This window comes from Psilocybe cubensis, chromosome 6 (assembly GCF_017499595.1).
Source record: "Psilocybe cubensis strain MGC-MH-2018 chromosome 6, whole genome shotgun sequence".
Taxonomy (NCBI): domain Eukaryota; kingdom Fungi; phylum Basidiomycota; class Agaricomycetes; order Agaricales; family Agrocybaceae; genus Psilocybe; species Psilocybe cubensis.
The window spans coordinates 524,788-541,989 of record NC_063004.1 but is presented as its reverse complement, the minus strand read 5'-3'; the positions used below and the strand labels follow the sequence as shown (position 1 = coordinate 541,989).

General features: G+C 45.9%; 4 protein-coding genes across 4 annotated transcripts; 1 reads left to right on the top strand and 3 right to left on the bottom strand.

Moving 5' to 3' along the window:
• Positions 1–975: 975 nt before the first annotated feature.
• JR316_0006718 (Chromosome segregation protein sudA) lies at positions 976–5,487 on the top strand (the record flags this gene model as incomplete). Its single annotated transcript, XM_047892464.1, has 16 exons — positions 976–1,015; positions 1,070–1,159; positions 1,212–1,316; positions 1,368–1,564; positions 1,612–1,986; positions 2,039–2,743; positions 2,864–3,003; positions 3,064–3,850; positions 3,920–4,115; positions 4,174–4,421; positions 4,473–4,769; positions 4,823–4,894; positions 4,945–5,029; positions 5,086–5,135; positions 5,192–5,234; positions 5,300–5,487. The coding sequence occupies 16 exons, from the start codon at positions 976–978 to the stop codon at positions 5,485–5,487; spliced, it is 3,618 nt and encodes a 1,205-aa protein (XP_047747746.1).
• A 432-nt stretch (positions 5,488–5,919) lies between these two features.
• On the bottom strand, positions 5,920–6,836 carry JR316_0006717 (uncharacterized protein; the record flags this gene model as incomplete). The annotated part of the gene is made up of 4 exons (XM_047892463.1): positions 5,920–6,087; positions 6,145–6,420; positions 6,471–6,509; positions 6,567–6,836. The coding sequence occupies 4 exons, from the start codon at positions 6,834–6,836 to the stop codon at positions 5,920–5,922; spliced, it is 753 nt and encodes a 250-aa protein (XP_047747745.1).
• A 3,097-nt stretch (positions 6,837–9,933) lies between these two features.
• JR316_0006716 (uncharacterized protein) lies at positions 9,934–10,929 on the bottom strand (the record flags this gene model as incomplete). The annotated part of the gene is made up of 4 exons (XM_047892462.1): positions 9,934–10,107; positions 10,168–10,443; positions 10,504–10,542; positions 10,597–10,929. 4 exons carry the CDS (start codon positions 10,927–10,929, stop codon positions 9,934–9,936), a joined length of 822 nt encoding a protein of 273 aa, XP_047747744.1.
• Positions 10,930–12,044: 1,115 nt separating this feature from the next.
• JR316_0006715 (putative MFS-type transporter YdeR) lies at positions 12,045–13,647 on the bottom strand (the record flags this gene model as incomplete). Its single annotated transcript, XM_047892461.1, has 7 exons — positions 12,045–12,054; positions 12,224–12,469; positions 12,529–13,098; positions 13,156–13,179; positions 13,226–13,271; positions 13,337–13,372; positions 13,431–13,647. 7 exons carry the CDS (start codon positions 13,645–13,647, stop codon positions 12,045–12,047), a joined length of 1,149 nt encoding a protein of 382 aa, XP_047747743.1.
• Between the last annotated feature and the right edge of the window lie 3,555 nt (positions 13,648–17,202).

Sequence of the window (17,202 nt, the reverse complement as noted above, 5' to 3'; positions counted from 1 at the left end):
TCGAACTCACACTTGAACTACAAAAAGAGAGCTTATTGGTTCCGAGCAGTGATCCTCTATACTCCGATAGTGTTATATTCAAATAGACGCATTGAGCCGAGTCCACCCAAAGTAGAACACGCCGGACAAAAATGCTGACCAGTTAGCCTGGGTGTTGTCCTGACCAGTGACATGACTAGTACCGTGACCAATTACATAGTGTCACACATATATTGTCACGCTAATTCATTATTAGTAGGCTCGACAGTAAATGGCAAATTATTTGATTGTCTTGCGTTTTAATTCAGTGCGGAGTAAGAAGAAATGTTAAACAATCAAGTAATATGTTATTTACTGTTGAGCCTGCTAATGATGAATTAGCGTGACAACATATGTGTGACACTATGAAATTGGTCACGGTACTAGTCACGTCACTGGTCAGGACAACACCCAGGCTAACTGGTCAGCATTTTTGTCCGGCGTGGAACTATTCGAGTAAACGACGGTCTCACGTGTAAATATGATTAGTTGAACAAGACCAGAAAGCCAGATCGTATCCAGAAGAACTACTACATCGGATTGTGAAAATGAAAGTAACCTCTGCCAGACAGAACATTAATGAACATTTGATAAACATTGATGAATTTTGTTGAGATGCCAACAGGGCCTGCGGCAGAGTGAAACTTCGCGAATGCTAAGCCAGAAATATAGTTGTGTGAAGTTAAACCTCAACGAAATGTCTGACGAACTTAAAGCTTAACCGGTAACCGTTGATCGGGTGGCAATGGTATCACGAGCGCGGGAATTAGAAGCACGCTACCATCGTCACGGTCGCGTCTGTCACAGACGTGACCTCATTTCATTGTTTGCCCAAACCCAACCAAAACTGCCGAAATCTACTACGACCATTTCCCTCTCCCATTGCTTGCCATCTTCCATTAGATCCCTTGCACCTATAACTGAATACAAGGGGGCTTTCTGAAGGCGTAGGTGAAGATGTATATCAAAACCCTAACAATTCAGGGCTTCAAATCCTGTGAGTAGCAATCAGCCTTTTCCAATTATCGTTTTGCTAAACAGTGGCTTGCAGATCGAGACCAAACTCAAATCGAACCTTTTTCGCCCAAACACAATGTAGTAGTAGGTAGAAACGGCTCTGGAAAGAGCAATTTCTTTGCTGGTGTGTTGTTCATTCTTTTCGCAGTATGGCACATTCATGACAGCTATTTCAGCCATCCGATTTGTGCTCTCAGACGCATACACATCCATGTCTCGCGATGAGCGACAAGCCCTGCTTCATGAAGGAGTTTCTACATCTACTACGCTGTCGGCATTTGGTAGGTAAATGCTTTCCTTTCCACGTCCCAGAAGTGACATTATTATGATAGTTGAAATTGTCTTTGACAATTCGGACAACCGGTTCCCAACTGGACACGATGAAGTTGTTCTAAGGCGTACGATTGGTGCCAAGAAAGACGAGTACAGTCTCGATAGAAAGAGCGCCAACAAAGCGGACGTCATGAATTTGCTCGAGAGCGCGGGATTCAGCAAGTCGAATCCATACTACATCGTTCCCCAGGGCCGTGTGAGTGTGGTTTTCGCTAGACCTGGACTTTGTCTGACCACGTACAGATTACTGCGCTCACGAATGCCAAAGACCACGAACGACTAGCACTCCTCAAAGAAGTAGCAGGCACACAGGTGTACGAGCAACGACGAGCAGAGTCCCTACGTATCATGGCCGACACCGACGCAAAGCGTACAAAGATTGCCGAGCTTCTTGAGTACATCGAAACACGGCTCGCTGAGCTCGAAGAAGAAAAGGAAGAGCTGAAAGATTTTCAGGAAAAGGACAAGGAACGGAGATGTATGGAATATGCATTATATCAACGGGAGCTGGAGGAAGTCGGGGAGGCGCTCGTCGAAATCGAAGAGGACAGGAGGGCAGATGTCCATGGCGCCAATGTGCGGAGGCAGATGTTTAATGAAAGAGAAAAGGAGATTCAGGTGGGTGGTTGTCTGAATACTGCCTTAAAGCTTGTGACTCAACAAGGGACAGGACCTGGAGAAAAACATCGCAGAAGCACGCCATACGCTTGCATCTACCGCACAGAATCGACGCGATACACAAGCCGAACTCACTGACCTTATCCGTTCACGCACGGAACTCGAATGCATCATCGAAGACCTGCGTGCGGCCAACCAGAACTCCGGGGGTAGGCGTGAGGATTTGGAGGCCGAACTCGAGACTCTGGAATCCCAAATTGAAGAAAAACAGGCTAACCTCGACGAGATCACCCCACAGTGGGAGGAAGAACGCACCAATGAGTCTGCCGAAAAGAGACAACTGGACGAAGCGAGTGCCCGACTGTCGGCATTGTTCGCGAAGCAGGGACGTTCGTCCAAGTTCAGGACGAAAGCTGAGCGGGATGCCTTCCTACGTTCTGAGATAGCTTCTGTGACATCGTACCGTTCCTCACAACTCTCCGCCCTCCAATATACGGCGCAGGAGTTGGACGTTTCGCGGAACTCACTGTCGGAGCTTGATCGGCTCATTGCTGATGTGCAAGGGAAGGTGGAAGACTCGAAAAAGAAGAATAAGGAGGTAATGGAAGAGATGTTGAGACTGAAAGAGGAACAGAGTGAGTTGACGGAGAGGAGAAAAGAGATGTGGAGGGAGGATACCAAGCTGGATAGTCTTGTGAGTAGGGCGGCGGATGAGCTTAGGACGGCAGAGCGAGCTTTGGCTGGAATGATGGACAAGGTGCGCGCCATTGATTTCATTGCGGTTATCCCTATTCTAATGACTTGTGAAATCATAATCCGGCACATACGTGTATTCTCCCGCATTGTTCGATGTGTCCTCGGTTGTCCCATATAACAGGACACAGGTGACGGCCTGAAGGCCATCGACAATATCACAGAAAGACATAATATCCCTGGAGTTTATGGACCTTTGTATCGCCTGTTTGAGGTCACGGATCCAAAGTTTAACACGGCCGTTGAACTCACGGCTGGAAACAGGTAGGTATCTACTTAATCCCCTCACATGGCACATTTCTGATCCTTCTCATCTTGTGATAGCTTATTCCACGTCGTCGTCGACACCGACGAAACCGCTTCCAGAGTGCTCGATATCATGCTCAGGGAAAAGAGGGGGCGTGTCACATTTATGCCTCTGAATCGGCTAAAACCCAAGCCAGCCAACCTCCCCGCTTCTTCAAACGACGCAGAACCGCTCCTTTCTAAACTCTCGTACTCGCCCACACATGAAAAGGCCCTGCAGCAAGTCTTCGGCAAAACGTGCGTGTGCCGTGACCTTAGTGTTGCAGCAGAGTACGTGCGAAGCCATGGGGTAAACGCGATCACCCTGGATGGTGACAAGGTGGACAGGAAGGGCGCACTAACGGGCGGATACCACGACGTCAGACGTTCGCGGTTGTCGGGGATCACTTCCCTGCGCACATGGCGTGCGAAATACGACACGGAGAAGAGGCGCGCAGAGGAAGTCAAAGGTGCGATTGCTGCACTCGAGCAGGAAATCACGCGGTGTCTGAGCAGGATCACGGTGCTGGGTGGCACGCAAGCGCAGGTAAGAGAGGCGCGTGAGCGGTTCCAAGAGGAAAACGCGTCGCTCGCGCTCGCGAAGGATAAGCAAACGGAACGAATTGCGCGGTTGGAAGCAGATAAAGAGGAGCTGGAGGCCGAGCTTCGTGCGCTGGATGCCAAGCTGGCTGGTTATCAAACAGAATTGGGCACCGCGCTCAGTCACGGGCTTACAAGCGAAGAGGAAAGAGCGATTGTCAGTCTAGGTAAGGAGGTGGAGAGAAGGAGGAAGGATATGGTTGGGTATAGTAAGCGCCGAAACGAGGTGAGATCCTTAACTCGATTTAATCTGCCTAATCCTATAGTCTGATATCTACTCTGTTCTTATCTCAAGTTGGAAGCCCAGAAAAACACCCTCGAGATTGAATTGAAAGAACGGCTCCTTCGGCGTCGCGAAGAGCTGCGCCTTAAGTTGGAAGCTCTGGAGGAGCCGGATGAAGAATCCACATCTGCGGACGACCTCGAGACTCGTACACGCGAGCTTCGTAGCCTAACTGCGTCGATCCAGACTATGACTAAGAAAATCCAATGTGTGTGCTTTCTATGCTTTGCATTTCTGCCAACAAAGTTAACAGCCCCCTTTCTCAGCCATTGAGAAAGAAGGCGAAGAACTAACAGCCCAAATTCAAGAATTACGGACTAATCTTGAAAAGATTCAAACTCAACAAACAGAGGATAGTCGTTCAATATCTAAACAGCAAAAGACAACAGAACGATATCTAGCCAAGAGGCAGATGTTGATGACTCGCAAGGATGAGTGTAACCGCAATATTCGCGATCTGGGTGTTCTCCCGGAGGAGGCGTTTGAAAAGTATATCAATGAAAAACTGGAACGAGTGCGTTTTCCATCCTTGACTCTCACGTTTCATCACTGATATCTTCCTTAGCTTGTTAAGAAGCTCCACACCGTGAATGAAAGTCTCAAGAAATTCGCTCACGTAAATAAAAAGGCATTTGAACAGTACAGTAACTTCACCAAGCAACGAGATCAGCTTCTTGAGCGGCGTGAGGAGCTCGACAAGTCAGCCGAGTCTATCGAGGAGCTCGTACAAGTCCTTGACCAACGCAAGGACGAGGCAATCGAAAGAACGTTTAAGCAGGTCGCCAGCAATTTCGAGGAAGTCTTTGAAAAGCTAGTTCCGGCTGGACGGGGGAGGTTGATCATTCAGAGGCGAATCGACCAGGTGCGTTGCTTCTTTCTCTGCACTTGGCTGTAGACTGACCACTCCATTGATAGGATGAAGACGTCGATGACGACGAGGAAGCACAGCCAAATTCGATCGATAATTATACTGGTGTATCCATCAAGGTTTGCCCTGTCATTTGTTTGAACACAGTACCATCGTTAAAGAATTTTAGGTGTCGTTTAATTCGAAGGTCGACGAAGGACTCCGCATACAACAGTTGTCCGGTGGGCAGAAATCGCTGGTGGCTCTGGCTACAGGTGACAATCTTTCCCGTCATTAATTTTACGAGACTGTACTTACATATATTGAATAGTATTTGCAATACAGAAGTGTGATCCTGCTCCGTTTTATCTCTTCGATGAGGTGCGCTTCTTCCTTCTATGTTTTCGGTGCCGAAGTTTAACGCCCGATCTGCTTAGATCGATGCCAATTTAGATGCACAGTACCGAACAGCCGTTGCATGTAAGTGGATGTTGTCTAATTTCCCTTTTGTTGCGTCGCATTGATACCTATTCACAATCTATCAGCTATGATACAATCCCTGTCGCCAACAGCACAGTTTATTACAACAACCTTCCGACCTGAAATGCTTGTCACTGCTGATAAGTTCTACGGTGTATTGTTCAATAACCAAAAAGTTTCGTCCATTCGTTCGATCAAGCGAGAAGAAGCGATGGAATTTGTGGACCAAGCAAGTCATTCTCTCATTGTGTAATTTCTAGTGCTTATACCAGGCATTGTTTGTAGGAGGCGCAGGCCCAATGATTCATATCCGGCATTTTTATCTTTATATTGTCCCATCCTCACGTTATATTTGTACTCATGCATTCCCTCCCATATACCTCGCCATGTTCCTCACCCGCCATTTTTTCTCCCGTCTCAGATCTCCCTCATTTGAACTTCGAATACCCGTGTATCACCATTACTGATGAATAATGATTTACGATTGCTTATCTCCAGAGTTGGTTAATGATCCCGTATTCACGTCCTTGGTTTGAGATGGAGAATTCCTGCCGTGTCTACGTACCTCCACGATCCAGACACCAAACTTAAGCCTTTTGAGTGGCTCACGGAGTCAGGAAGATAACAATGTAAAAAATAAGTTGACAATAAAATGACAACAAAACAGACAACAACAATGTATAGACTAAAGATCTTCATCCTTGGGGGGCAGTAGCTCTCTATGGAGATATAAGGAGGGTGTTTTTCTAAGATACTCATCAAGGGCCTTCAAGGCGTTTTCAGCATCCAAACGATCTTTAGGAGATGGGGCACAGAGTCCTAGCCATATTGCGTCAATTTCTTCCAATCCAGTCTGATGAATATTTATCACTGCTTGCTACAATGAAGGCATAAGACAAAGAGAGCTTACCTCAACAGCCATATTCAGATTCATACCCAACTGCCACATGTCCAGTCGGAAAGGACAGTATGCCTGATTAGTCTCCAGTTCCGGAGCAACGTACCGAGCATAGATGTCGAGGGGATAAGGAAACTTATCACACAGTCTCTCGGCCTCTTCTGAGTCCTCGGGAAACTCGACAGCCACCTCAAAGTCAATGATGTATACTCGTGGTCGAAGCATTGAAGTCCTCTCAGCGAGCGACCCAGGCATCCATTCGACCATAAAATTGTTTAAAAAAAGATCCTAAAATTGATTGTATTACGCATCGACCCCGATAAGGTTGGAAAACTTACCTGGTGCGCGATGAGGTTTCGATGAAGGTATGCAGTACCCTAGATGACATTGCACGATAAATCGAAATTTCCAAATGGACCATGACAACAACTCACTTCGAATGCCTGCACAACCATGTACAACAAGTCTTCAACCGAGTTTGAGAATTTGTCAGGCCGACAGGCATCCTCCAGGTTAAAAATGAGCTTGGGAACAGCCAAGATAATGATGTCCTGGAAGATAATCTCATATAGTATGGGCAAAATATGGTTGTTGCTCATTAAAATATCTGGAGGTGAAGAAAGACGCTTTAATATTTGTAAATGTCCCTGACCTTCTCCAGAGGTTACTATGACACGAAGAACGACGTCGCGTACACCATTCATGCGCGCTGCGTGTCGTAAACCAATAGGAGCTGTAAGGAACGATTTCCACTTGACCAAGGATATGTTTCGCGTCAATTTGTGTGGGGTAAGATATAAAAAATTGTCGCATTGAGGGTAATCTTCATCCCATTTCTGTGCGCCAAAGCCTCTTCTCCAAAGCCGAAATCCATGTTTCTCGAGAAGAGGGCGTAATTCGTCCCACACATCATTATATTCCTGCTCGTCGTGAAGTCCCCTCCAAGACGATAAAGTATAAGGTAGCTGTCCACAACTAGAATTTATTGGACTTCTCAAAGATAGAGTACATGAACGAACCTTCTCTCTTTTAGGGCACCTTATTTTTTTTACCCGAAAGTCACGAAATGCATTCCAGGCCAGACTTGCTGCTACAACGACAGTAAGAAGTCCAAAGGTTATATGAATGCTAGATGGGTAGCTGCTCGGCATAGAGGAAGGCAGCAACTCTCAGATATTTGAGTTGCCACGTAGCAGAATGTGGTCATCACATCGATTTCTCACGATTTCAACGCCGCTTTTAATCCACGCCTCTCCCTGCCTCTTCCTCGCTCATTTTCTGCATTGCAATGGTACTACTTTGGTCCTGCCACTATAAATCAACATTAAGCGCCCATGATTATAATTTTAAGGGATAATGATGTTTTTGCTATAATTTGTGAAATGACATAGTCCTTCCGTCAGTGATAGATCTGATAGATTGGACTATCATACCTTTGAGGGGCTACAGGTCAAATCCAACAAACTACAATAATTCAGTCTGTGGCCACAACAGTGGTGCCGGGGTCCCGAAACGCCTAAATTAACACATGTTACATCCATGTTATTTCCGTTGTGTATACCGCAGATATATACACCTTACGGATCCCGTTTCATGGGAAATGTGATGCTACGCGGAATACGGCTATAATTGTTTCTCAGCGCGATTATCTGAACTGGGTCAAGGCTTCTTCAGCCCATGTGCCCATACAAATTAATAAAAATGGAGCTGTAACATCGAACACTGGTATATCTCATGATCTATGCGTTATAGATGAAGCAACACTGAAGAGATACAGATGAATCTAATGAGTGGATACACACTAGACTCTCTGACTCTGGCTTCGCTGGCTTCTATTTTTATACGAACTCAGGGATTAAAAGTCGTAAATCTGCCAATTAACTGCTTCCATAATTGTTGACTCTGCAGCTGCGCGATGCTTGGATAACAAAAATCTACAGTTTTATCAGTTATCTAGTTTCGTTTACTCGTTTCGACTTTGAGTGAGTTCAGGCTCCGCCTGATTTTATTTTCAAGCTCCGATATCTGCCTGATCTCTTTCTGATTTCGTCGAAACTCTTCCAAGTCCAAACGCGCTAGCACCCTATTATCCAGGCTCATAGCTTGGATAGTCAAATAAGGCACACACACAAATTGTGGATCTGAAGTTCTTAACATGTGAATTAAAGAGATGGTGCAGAGGTAGGAAAACAAACAGAGCGCGGAGACGCAAAGGTGCGTGATCTGAATCAATTCTTCATTGCCAACATCATCGATACATAATCCTCTAGAAACAACTTTCGCGCACCCTTGAACACATTTCTCCCCTCGCCACTGCCATCTACCTATCAGTAGGCTTTCTTACTCAGGACTCATCCAGTCCACCAACTATGACAAGCATTCATCGTGAATAAAAAACACAGAGGGACAACGAGGGAGAGTATACTACGGATGGGGACATTGTTCCACCGTCTGGCTTGCAAAGGATCAAAAGTGCTGTGCAGATATTGTATCTGGTGCCGTCTTCTCTTTATGTATTCACCCGGTGATGCATTAGAATAAAGTCGGCAAATCAGCACCACACTACACAGAAACTGCGCTCGACAAGATCAAATTGCTCCAGCGTCTCATCAACACCACTTATCGCGCCAAAACCACCAAATCCGAATCCACCGCCGTTGCCAGCACACACACACCCCGGGGAGCTCGCATGTCATTTCCTTCCTTGACCACTTCAGACACCAAGGTTTGAACAGGATCCATATGTCCATGGTTTTCGAGGTGTTGGGGGAGAACCTGCTGGGCCTGATCAAGAAGCAGTAAAACAAGGGTGCACCTATGCCGTTTTCCAAGCAGATCACAAAGTAGATTTTGCTCGTGCAGGATCTGGCTGGATGATATGCATCGGTGCTGCGGCGTTGTACATACTGGTGAGTGTTTCTCTTTGAGCTCCTGGAATTTCTATTGTGACTGGCCGGTTGGTTGCCAGGTTGACGAAAACGGGGAGCCTTGCTGCTCTTTTGTGCATTGTGGACTTTTCCTTGTGCTATTCCGTGACGGATCTTGCATTGTGGGTGGAGTGTGTTGTGACTGGCTGAGTGGCTAGTGGATGGACTCAAAGACGCACGCGCATGTTGTTTAACCAATCGACGAAATAGACAGACCCCAAACCTGAAAACGTGCTTATCTTGATTAACCATGTCAAAACGATTATTTCCTCCAAACTCGCGCGTCCACGTCGCGGCCCTCATCCGTGCTCTCTTCGTCCAAAATGCCTTCATGAGTCTGCATCCACCAGTGTTCCCGCTGGAGGTAAACCGCCCAAGATTGTCGGTGTCCCGCTTTCCAAGGGGTGTGGTGGCAACCAGACGCCACGTTCAGATAGCATATCCATCACGTGCATGTAGCTGCTTCCGAGTCCGTGTTGGAGCTTGAGCTTTGGGAGCAGTCTGATGCTTTTCTTGACATTGTAAACCGTCCCCAAAAATTGTTTGGGTATGTAGAAAATTATTGTATTGGCTTAAATTGCTTTGTAATTTACACTATGTTTAGTTGATGGCCACAGACAGCTCGCCAGTGCTCCCAAGGTTGGCAGACTGTTCGCCGTTTGGTCTGGTCCACTTTCCTAATCCCAGTAGACTAGTATACATTTTTTTATTTTCAGATCTGTCGCTTTTTGCTTGTATTCGGTTATTTGACTCTTGAGTAAGGCAGTCCTGAGTTTTTCAAAATTCATTATTGTCTTATGCCATATAGAAAGAAGTACGAAGATAACAACAACTGTAATGATGATAAGCGATAAAAGTACATACAGTTCAATGATCAAAACACTAAATTCTTGTCTTTGGGAGTGAGCAGCTTTCGATGGAGTGCTGTCGATGGCGTCCTCCGAAGATATTCATCAAGGGCCTTTAAAGCTTCATCTGCGGTTAAGCGTTCTTCGGGAGCATGTGCACAGAGTCCCAGCCAGATCTCGTCTATTTCCTTCAAGTCAGTCTGATACAAATACCATTGAGTAAAATAAATTTAACCACAGTCCACTTCATACAAACTCACCTCAACAGCCATATTCAAGTTCATACCCAGCTGCCACATATCTAGCCGGAAAGGACAGTAAGGTTGAAGTGTCTTGAGCTCAGGGGCCACATATCTGCCATAGTCGTCTAGCGAGCGGTGAAATTTGGAGCATAGCCTTTCCGACACCTTTGAATGTTCAGGGAATTCAACAGCAGTCTCTAAATCGATGATGTACACCCTGGGCCGAGTCACGGACGTTCTCTCCGCAAGCGACTCTGGGACCCATTCGACCATAAAGTTATTCAGAAATAGATCCTACAACATGTGCATGAGCCAATCAAGATTATCCACGGGAAAGAAACATGTTCACTGCACCTGATGTGCTATAAGATTTTGATGGAGGTATGAAACACCCTGTGTGAGCTTTAGCATCATACAAAGTTCAAGATATAACTGCTGGCGCCTCACTTCCAAAGCCTGAACAATCATGTACAGCACGTCTTCGATGGAGTTTGAGAATTTTCCAGGGCGGCAGGCATCGTCCAGATCAAAAATAAGTTTCGGAACTGCCAAAATTATGATATCTTCAAAGACAACCTCGTATAAAATGGGCAAGATATGATTGCTACTCAGTAGACTATCCGGCGGACGCGCTAGACGCTTCAGCAGATTCAAATGTGCATGGCCTTCCCCCAAATTGACAATGACACGAAGCACAACATCGCGCACGCCATTCATGCGCGCCGCATGACGAAGTCCAACTTCAGTCGTAGCAAAAGACTTCCAATTGACCAAAGACATGTTTCGTGGTTTGTGTGAGGTCAGAAACATGAAATTATCACATTGCGGAAAGTCGCCGTCCCATTTCTGGGCCCCAAAGCCTCTTCTCCAGAGCTGGAATCCATGGCTTTCGAGAAAATAGCGCAGCTCGTCCCAGACCACGTTATACGGTACATCATGAAGTTTTCTCCAGCTTTCAAGACTGCTAGGAAGCTGTAGGCGATATGTCAAGAACATATGGTACATTCGTAGTTTTAGAGTAAACCTTTTTGCGGTTTGGGTATCTCGGCTTGTGTCGAAGTCCTATGAAGGGGAAAAGAATGATGCTAGCTGCTGCTGCAATGGATATAATGCTGTAATAGGCATGCGTGGAAGAAACGGTTTGGGCCATGATAGAAAGTAGGTTCGAGTTCAACAAACCCTAGACTTATCGCGCCACGTAAACCCCTTCGCTCTTTATTCTCACGGTTGATGACATTAGTTGAGAAATACTCAAATTTGACCTATTCTACAACAGGAGCGCTAACCTGCTGTGCTATTCGGGGTAAATCAAGGGGGACCATACAGGTCGACAGGTTCACTGTAATAAATTCTGAGTTATAACGCACATATGCATGTTGATTTGTAAAAGAAATATCAGGCGCGACAAGACATTGAGGTAGAGGTACCACGTTAACTACGTTCGCATTAACCTGTACATTTTGGGGAGGCGGTTGTTGCAAAAAACAGAAGATTATTCCAGGTCATAATACTGTCCTGCGAGACGATTGAATAGCCTTCAAGTTGTATAATAAATTGAACAAGAGGGAAGTGAAATCACAGAGCATTTATATGATTTAAATGTATTGATACTGCACATAACTTAACTCCATTAGATATAAAATGCGAGTAAAAAGACGTTCAACACCATAAGAAGCATGGTTTAGTGTCACCTCGTTATAAAAACATTGTCCTTTATGATTTCCTCATCCTGAATCCCCCTTCATAACCAAGCCACTTTCGCCTCGGGCAGTGCGGTCCCCGGGCAAAAAGGACAAGAAGTTGGCACCCGTAAAGAGCCATAGCAAAGAGAGCACATGCTCTCCAGCCATGGTCAACAAAAATCTTTGTGCCAACAGACGTCCCCATTAGCTGCCCTACGTAATACTAAAGAAGCAATGAGAATAAAATTGAGAATAATTTTTTTTGGGATAAATCATACTCACAGCGAGTACAAACAGGGCGTTAAGTCGGGATACAGCTCCCATTTCAATACTATATTGAAAGCAAATGATCAATCCGCTGGATCGGAGAGGACAAATTGAAGATCACATACCTGAAAACTGCTGTAGTCAACGAGACATTTTGCATTTGCCGAATGGCATCCAACCCAATGCACGCTATAATGACGGCTGCAATGCTAAAGCCTGCAGCAGCAGTCTGTATAGACTGGAAAACCAGAAGCAGAATGGTCGATACGAGCATTCCATACCAAGGTGCGATGTTATCCACAATTCTACCAGCAAATGGACCCATGGCCATTCCAGCAAGGCCTAGTAGACCGAAGAGTCCAATCACCAGACTAAACAAGACGTGAGCACTACGATTGTTAATAAAATGGGTTTATAGATTATAACTTACGTTGAATAATTGTATGGCGGTCCTCCTAGTAGAAAGGTTAACGTAACCCAGTAGCTCGAAAAGCACGCGCTTGTCATTATTGACATGATTTCGACTTGTACGACGAGTGGTTCCGTCACCGAGTACTTTATCATACTCCAGAGAATACCCTGATAAGTCATATCCTTGTTCTTTGCGGGATAGTCCGGAATCACGGCATAACTGACAAGGAGAATGAGGTATTGGGCACCGATTGCCATATAATACACGACACGCCAGGAAGAAAACTGTGCTATCACCCCAGAGAGCACTCGAGCAATGAGGACACCTGACAACATGCCGGTGAGCACAATGGAATAGGCAAATGCTCTTTGCTCAGGACGCGCGAGATCAGCAGCGAGAGGTACCAGAATCTGCGGGGAGATGTTGGCCAGGCCAATCAGAAAATTCAGGATTTGAAACACCAAGATACTCCGTGTAATTGCCAACCCGATGGTTAGTGTGGCTGTGACGAATACGAGGAGCAACAACAGCTGCCGCCGTCGCACAAGGTCTCCTAATGGACAGATGAAGAACAGCCCCACTGCATATCTAAACATTTTTTGAATACGGGATTGAGCTACTGCGGCAAAGCAACAACTTGCTTACCCTGCCTGTATCAAAGTCGGGACTCTTGAAGACTGTTAGAACAAAACTTCAAATTGAAAATTGAGCTTACTTGGAGACGGCCTCGTAGGAAGCCCCGAACGTAATCGACATTTGAACTGTTTAGTACAGTCATTATCGGCCTATTTACTCTCTCAGATATTGAGCGAGCCGGTGAACGTACTGAGTAATGGTTGACAATAATACATGTTTGAGATTACTAAAAATAAGACATGGTGATGAGTGATTACTGCTGCGGATATGCATGGGCAACCTACGGAACGTAGCAGCAAAGCTAAGCCCCCAGTTCATCCATATATTGAAATTAAATGGTTTTGCGGGATGATATCGAAGCCGTTTTGGAATGGGGAGAAAATTGAAGTCCTTGGAGGGACCGTCGGATAGGTCGGTTGGGAGAACACTACCATGGAAAGGTTTTTCTTGCTCTTTGGAGGCGACCTCGATGTCTCCGTTGAGAGTAGAGTTCGAAGACATACCAGGTAGCAGATTTCTACAGAGAAGTAGGAAAGTGGATGCGGATGTTCAACGACTTTTTGTCTTCCTTTCATACGGTGAAAAACGCGGCAGCCACTAATTAAAAGTTCGGTATACTTCTCCGAACGGACGGAAATAATTTTCCAGGTGCCCACGGTTCCAGCCTATAGAATTAAAGTCAAAGTTTAACGGTATGAAAATGCGACAACTGACTGCACATGGTACGCTCAACTCTAAGGGTTTCCGGCGGCACAAAGGATGTCGTATAGGTCATCTATCAAGATTTTGTCGTCGATAACGCTCCCGTACCATTATAGATGCCAACGGTATTCAAAAATATCTTTGCCTTCGGTGTCGATAAAAAGAACATGGCTTTTCTTTGACGCAGCTCGCGTAAAAATCACACGAGCTGGGCTGTTCCAGAGATAGGTCATGTATTGAAACATACCGACAAACCTACACCCAGAGCCTAATCATGAGGCCTTTATATAATTAAAATAGGCAGTGTAAGAGCCACAATGATGTAGATTCTGTAGACGGCAGACAGCATCACGGCAAATTCATACACGCCCTACGCACCCACAAAAATCTAGGTGCACTCAGCTCGTTCGATCTGTGAGGTTAATCGTGACTTCCTGTGCCGAGAGACCGGGAACGTAAATGGTACGTATGTGCAGCGGTTGATCGAACATTGAAGAGTCCACTGTGCAAGTTCGACATGGTGCACAAACTCAAGGTTCCCCAAAGTGAAACTGTTGCGCAGGTGAGTTGTACACTAGAGCACCAGGGTATGACCTGCTCGAGATACAGCAAGGTTGTAAAACATGCTGGAATATAGATGAAAAAACGTTGTACCCAGGCTGATGATTTTTCTAGAGCCGAGGCTGAGGACTGATGGACGACCACTGCTCAGGAGCTGACGTCTTTCGAGACCCTTGAGAATCCCGTGTCAAAGCAATCCTGTCGCCGTTTCAACTTGACCAACACATGATGGTCGAAAGCCAGTCCGAATGAGAAACTGGAAATCCAACAGCTCAAGGTCTGCAACCTTGGCTTATCCCTAGGCTTGAACGATCTGCAAGCATACAAAGAAAAATAGGACGTTATGAAGGTCGCAGTACGTACTAAAACAACTGCTCTCCTCATTTCACAACCGGTTTGTCCTACCCCACCTTGCGATCCTGGCAACATTGGCAGGAATGCAGACATAGTGAGTCAGAGCCCTGCCGACGCGACTGAAACTGAAGACGGGACGGTGAGCAGCCAGCTGAACCACTCACCAATGCCTGCTATGGACAAACGAGAATCCAAACGAACGGCCGACTGCAGCTCAACCGCCTTCTGCAATCCCTTGCATGCCCCCACTCCCGCCATAACTCAGCATTGCCCACAACTCCCGCCATCCGCACGTCTAGTCAGTCCACCCTGCCAGTCGTGATACAGAGCACACTGTTGCTTCCAGGTCAGTCAACGATTCTCCACGTCGAGCAGCCCATGTACTTACCTGAAACAGTGTTCTACAACGCTTATATTCGTGTCCGCGTTGTCTTGACGAGTAGACTGCAGAGAAAGAGGGAGTTGAGGTCAATCACGAAGAGCAAAGGCTATACCAACTTACAGTGTTGCCAACGGATCCGCCGCTTTTAGAGGGTTGCTTCCAGCGCAAACAACTGCGCTTCCAGGTCAGTCAATGATTCTCCACATCGAACAGTGTATTTACTTACCTGCAAGTGTCCTACAACGCACATATTCGCGTCCGCGTCGTCTCGACGAGGAGCCTGCGGAACCAGATAGAGTTGGGGTCAATCCCGACGAGCGAAGGGTGTACCGGCTTACCGTGCCAACAACGGGTAGAAACAAGGTGTGGGTTGCCAGCGCAGACACCTGTATCTCCAGCAGGTAAGTCAACCGTGATTCACGTTGAGCAGCGCGTTTACTTCTCACCATGCACCGCCGCCGCCGCCCAGCAATGGTCTACTCGCTCTGCGCGCTGTGAAGATGGATATGAGCCGGTAGAGGGATGCGAATGCAGGTGACATCTACCTTTAAACTCCGACTAAAAATGTTTGCATTAAATTTTTGGTGATCTGCGAGTTATACTAGCGACATTGAGACGCACATCCTACAACATGTAATAAGGGTCGCGCTTTACATTACAGATTAAATCAACAAACACAAAATGTTAATTACAAAGTATCCACTATCCAACACATATACCTTCTCCGACAACCAAATCACAATTAGTGTCTAAGAAAGAATTCAGCGCGATCAACTGCTGCTGGGTGATATTCTGACTCTGCGTGATCGCAAAGCAAAAGTCTCCGGATTGAACTACGTATATCTTTTTACACGGGTTTCCACCACCTGCTACGCAATACGCCTCCCCAACCTGGATGTTTGAGCAGTCATGCGATACCTCGGGATTCCACTTGAAGAAATCGGATGCTGCGATATGTGAAGATGTCTCAATGGCGGGGCAATTGTCTCCAGAAACAACAGTATGATAGCTGGTGCAATTCGCGAGTGACCCAGAAGCCAAGTTGGACGGAGGGCCCGAGGTAGATGACCCCAAAAAACTTGAAGTAACACAACATCAGAAAAAGTACAACCCCACTAGCAGACGCTTTCGCACCTTTCAAAAGTGAGAAAAGGGCCAAAAAGTGCCAAAAGTGCGCAAGTGTTTGACGCTTGCAGCTACCCAGACCCCATTTCTCACAGCTAGTGTTTTCACTTTCGAAAGTACTGAAAGGGTGATCAAAAGCGACAAACTAGATGTTCACACTTTCGGAAGTGTTGTTAGCTAGTTCATTTTTTCGCTTGATTGTTGATATTAATTGAGATAATATATTATATTCTGAAAGACAGGTATCATAGGTATACATGAAACTACATAAGAACTACATAACAAACTACCAACCAACAATTGATATACAACGAAACGCTACCTTTGAGGGTATAGAAGACCAACGGCAGAATGACATACCAGTTAACTACCGTATCAGATATCACCTTCCACTTCTCCTACTATTGACACAAAAGCGGCGATATGGTCATTGGCCTGAGGTCACTGAGGTCAGCATAGGCAACACAAGCAATAGCAGATGCATACCATTTCCACCATCATAGCATCCGTACAATGACTACAAATCTGCCGTGCAACAAAGCTTGAAGAAGGAGAGGAGGAGAGGAGGAGTAGGTTTGGTTTGGTTTGTTGAAGGGAGGGAGGGGAGGGGGGATAGATGGAGGGAGGAGATAGACGAAGGGTAGAACCTAGATACTTCTAAACATATTAAAACAAGTCAGCAAGTCATGTCAGAACGCATTGAAGCAGGAATATAACTCACGAACAATACATTTTTAACCTAAACTGACAAACATAACTGCGGAGATGTGTGAGGACGGGAAGAAAGAAAGATTAATCGATACGATGATTGTTATCTGAACATCACGTGAATATTTAATCGGAGCCCGAACGAACTTCAACAAATTTGATGTTGAATTTCTCCTTTGCTAACAAGTGATATTGTATACAACACAATGAATTCAAAGCATTCG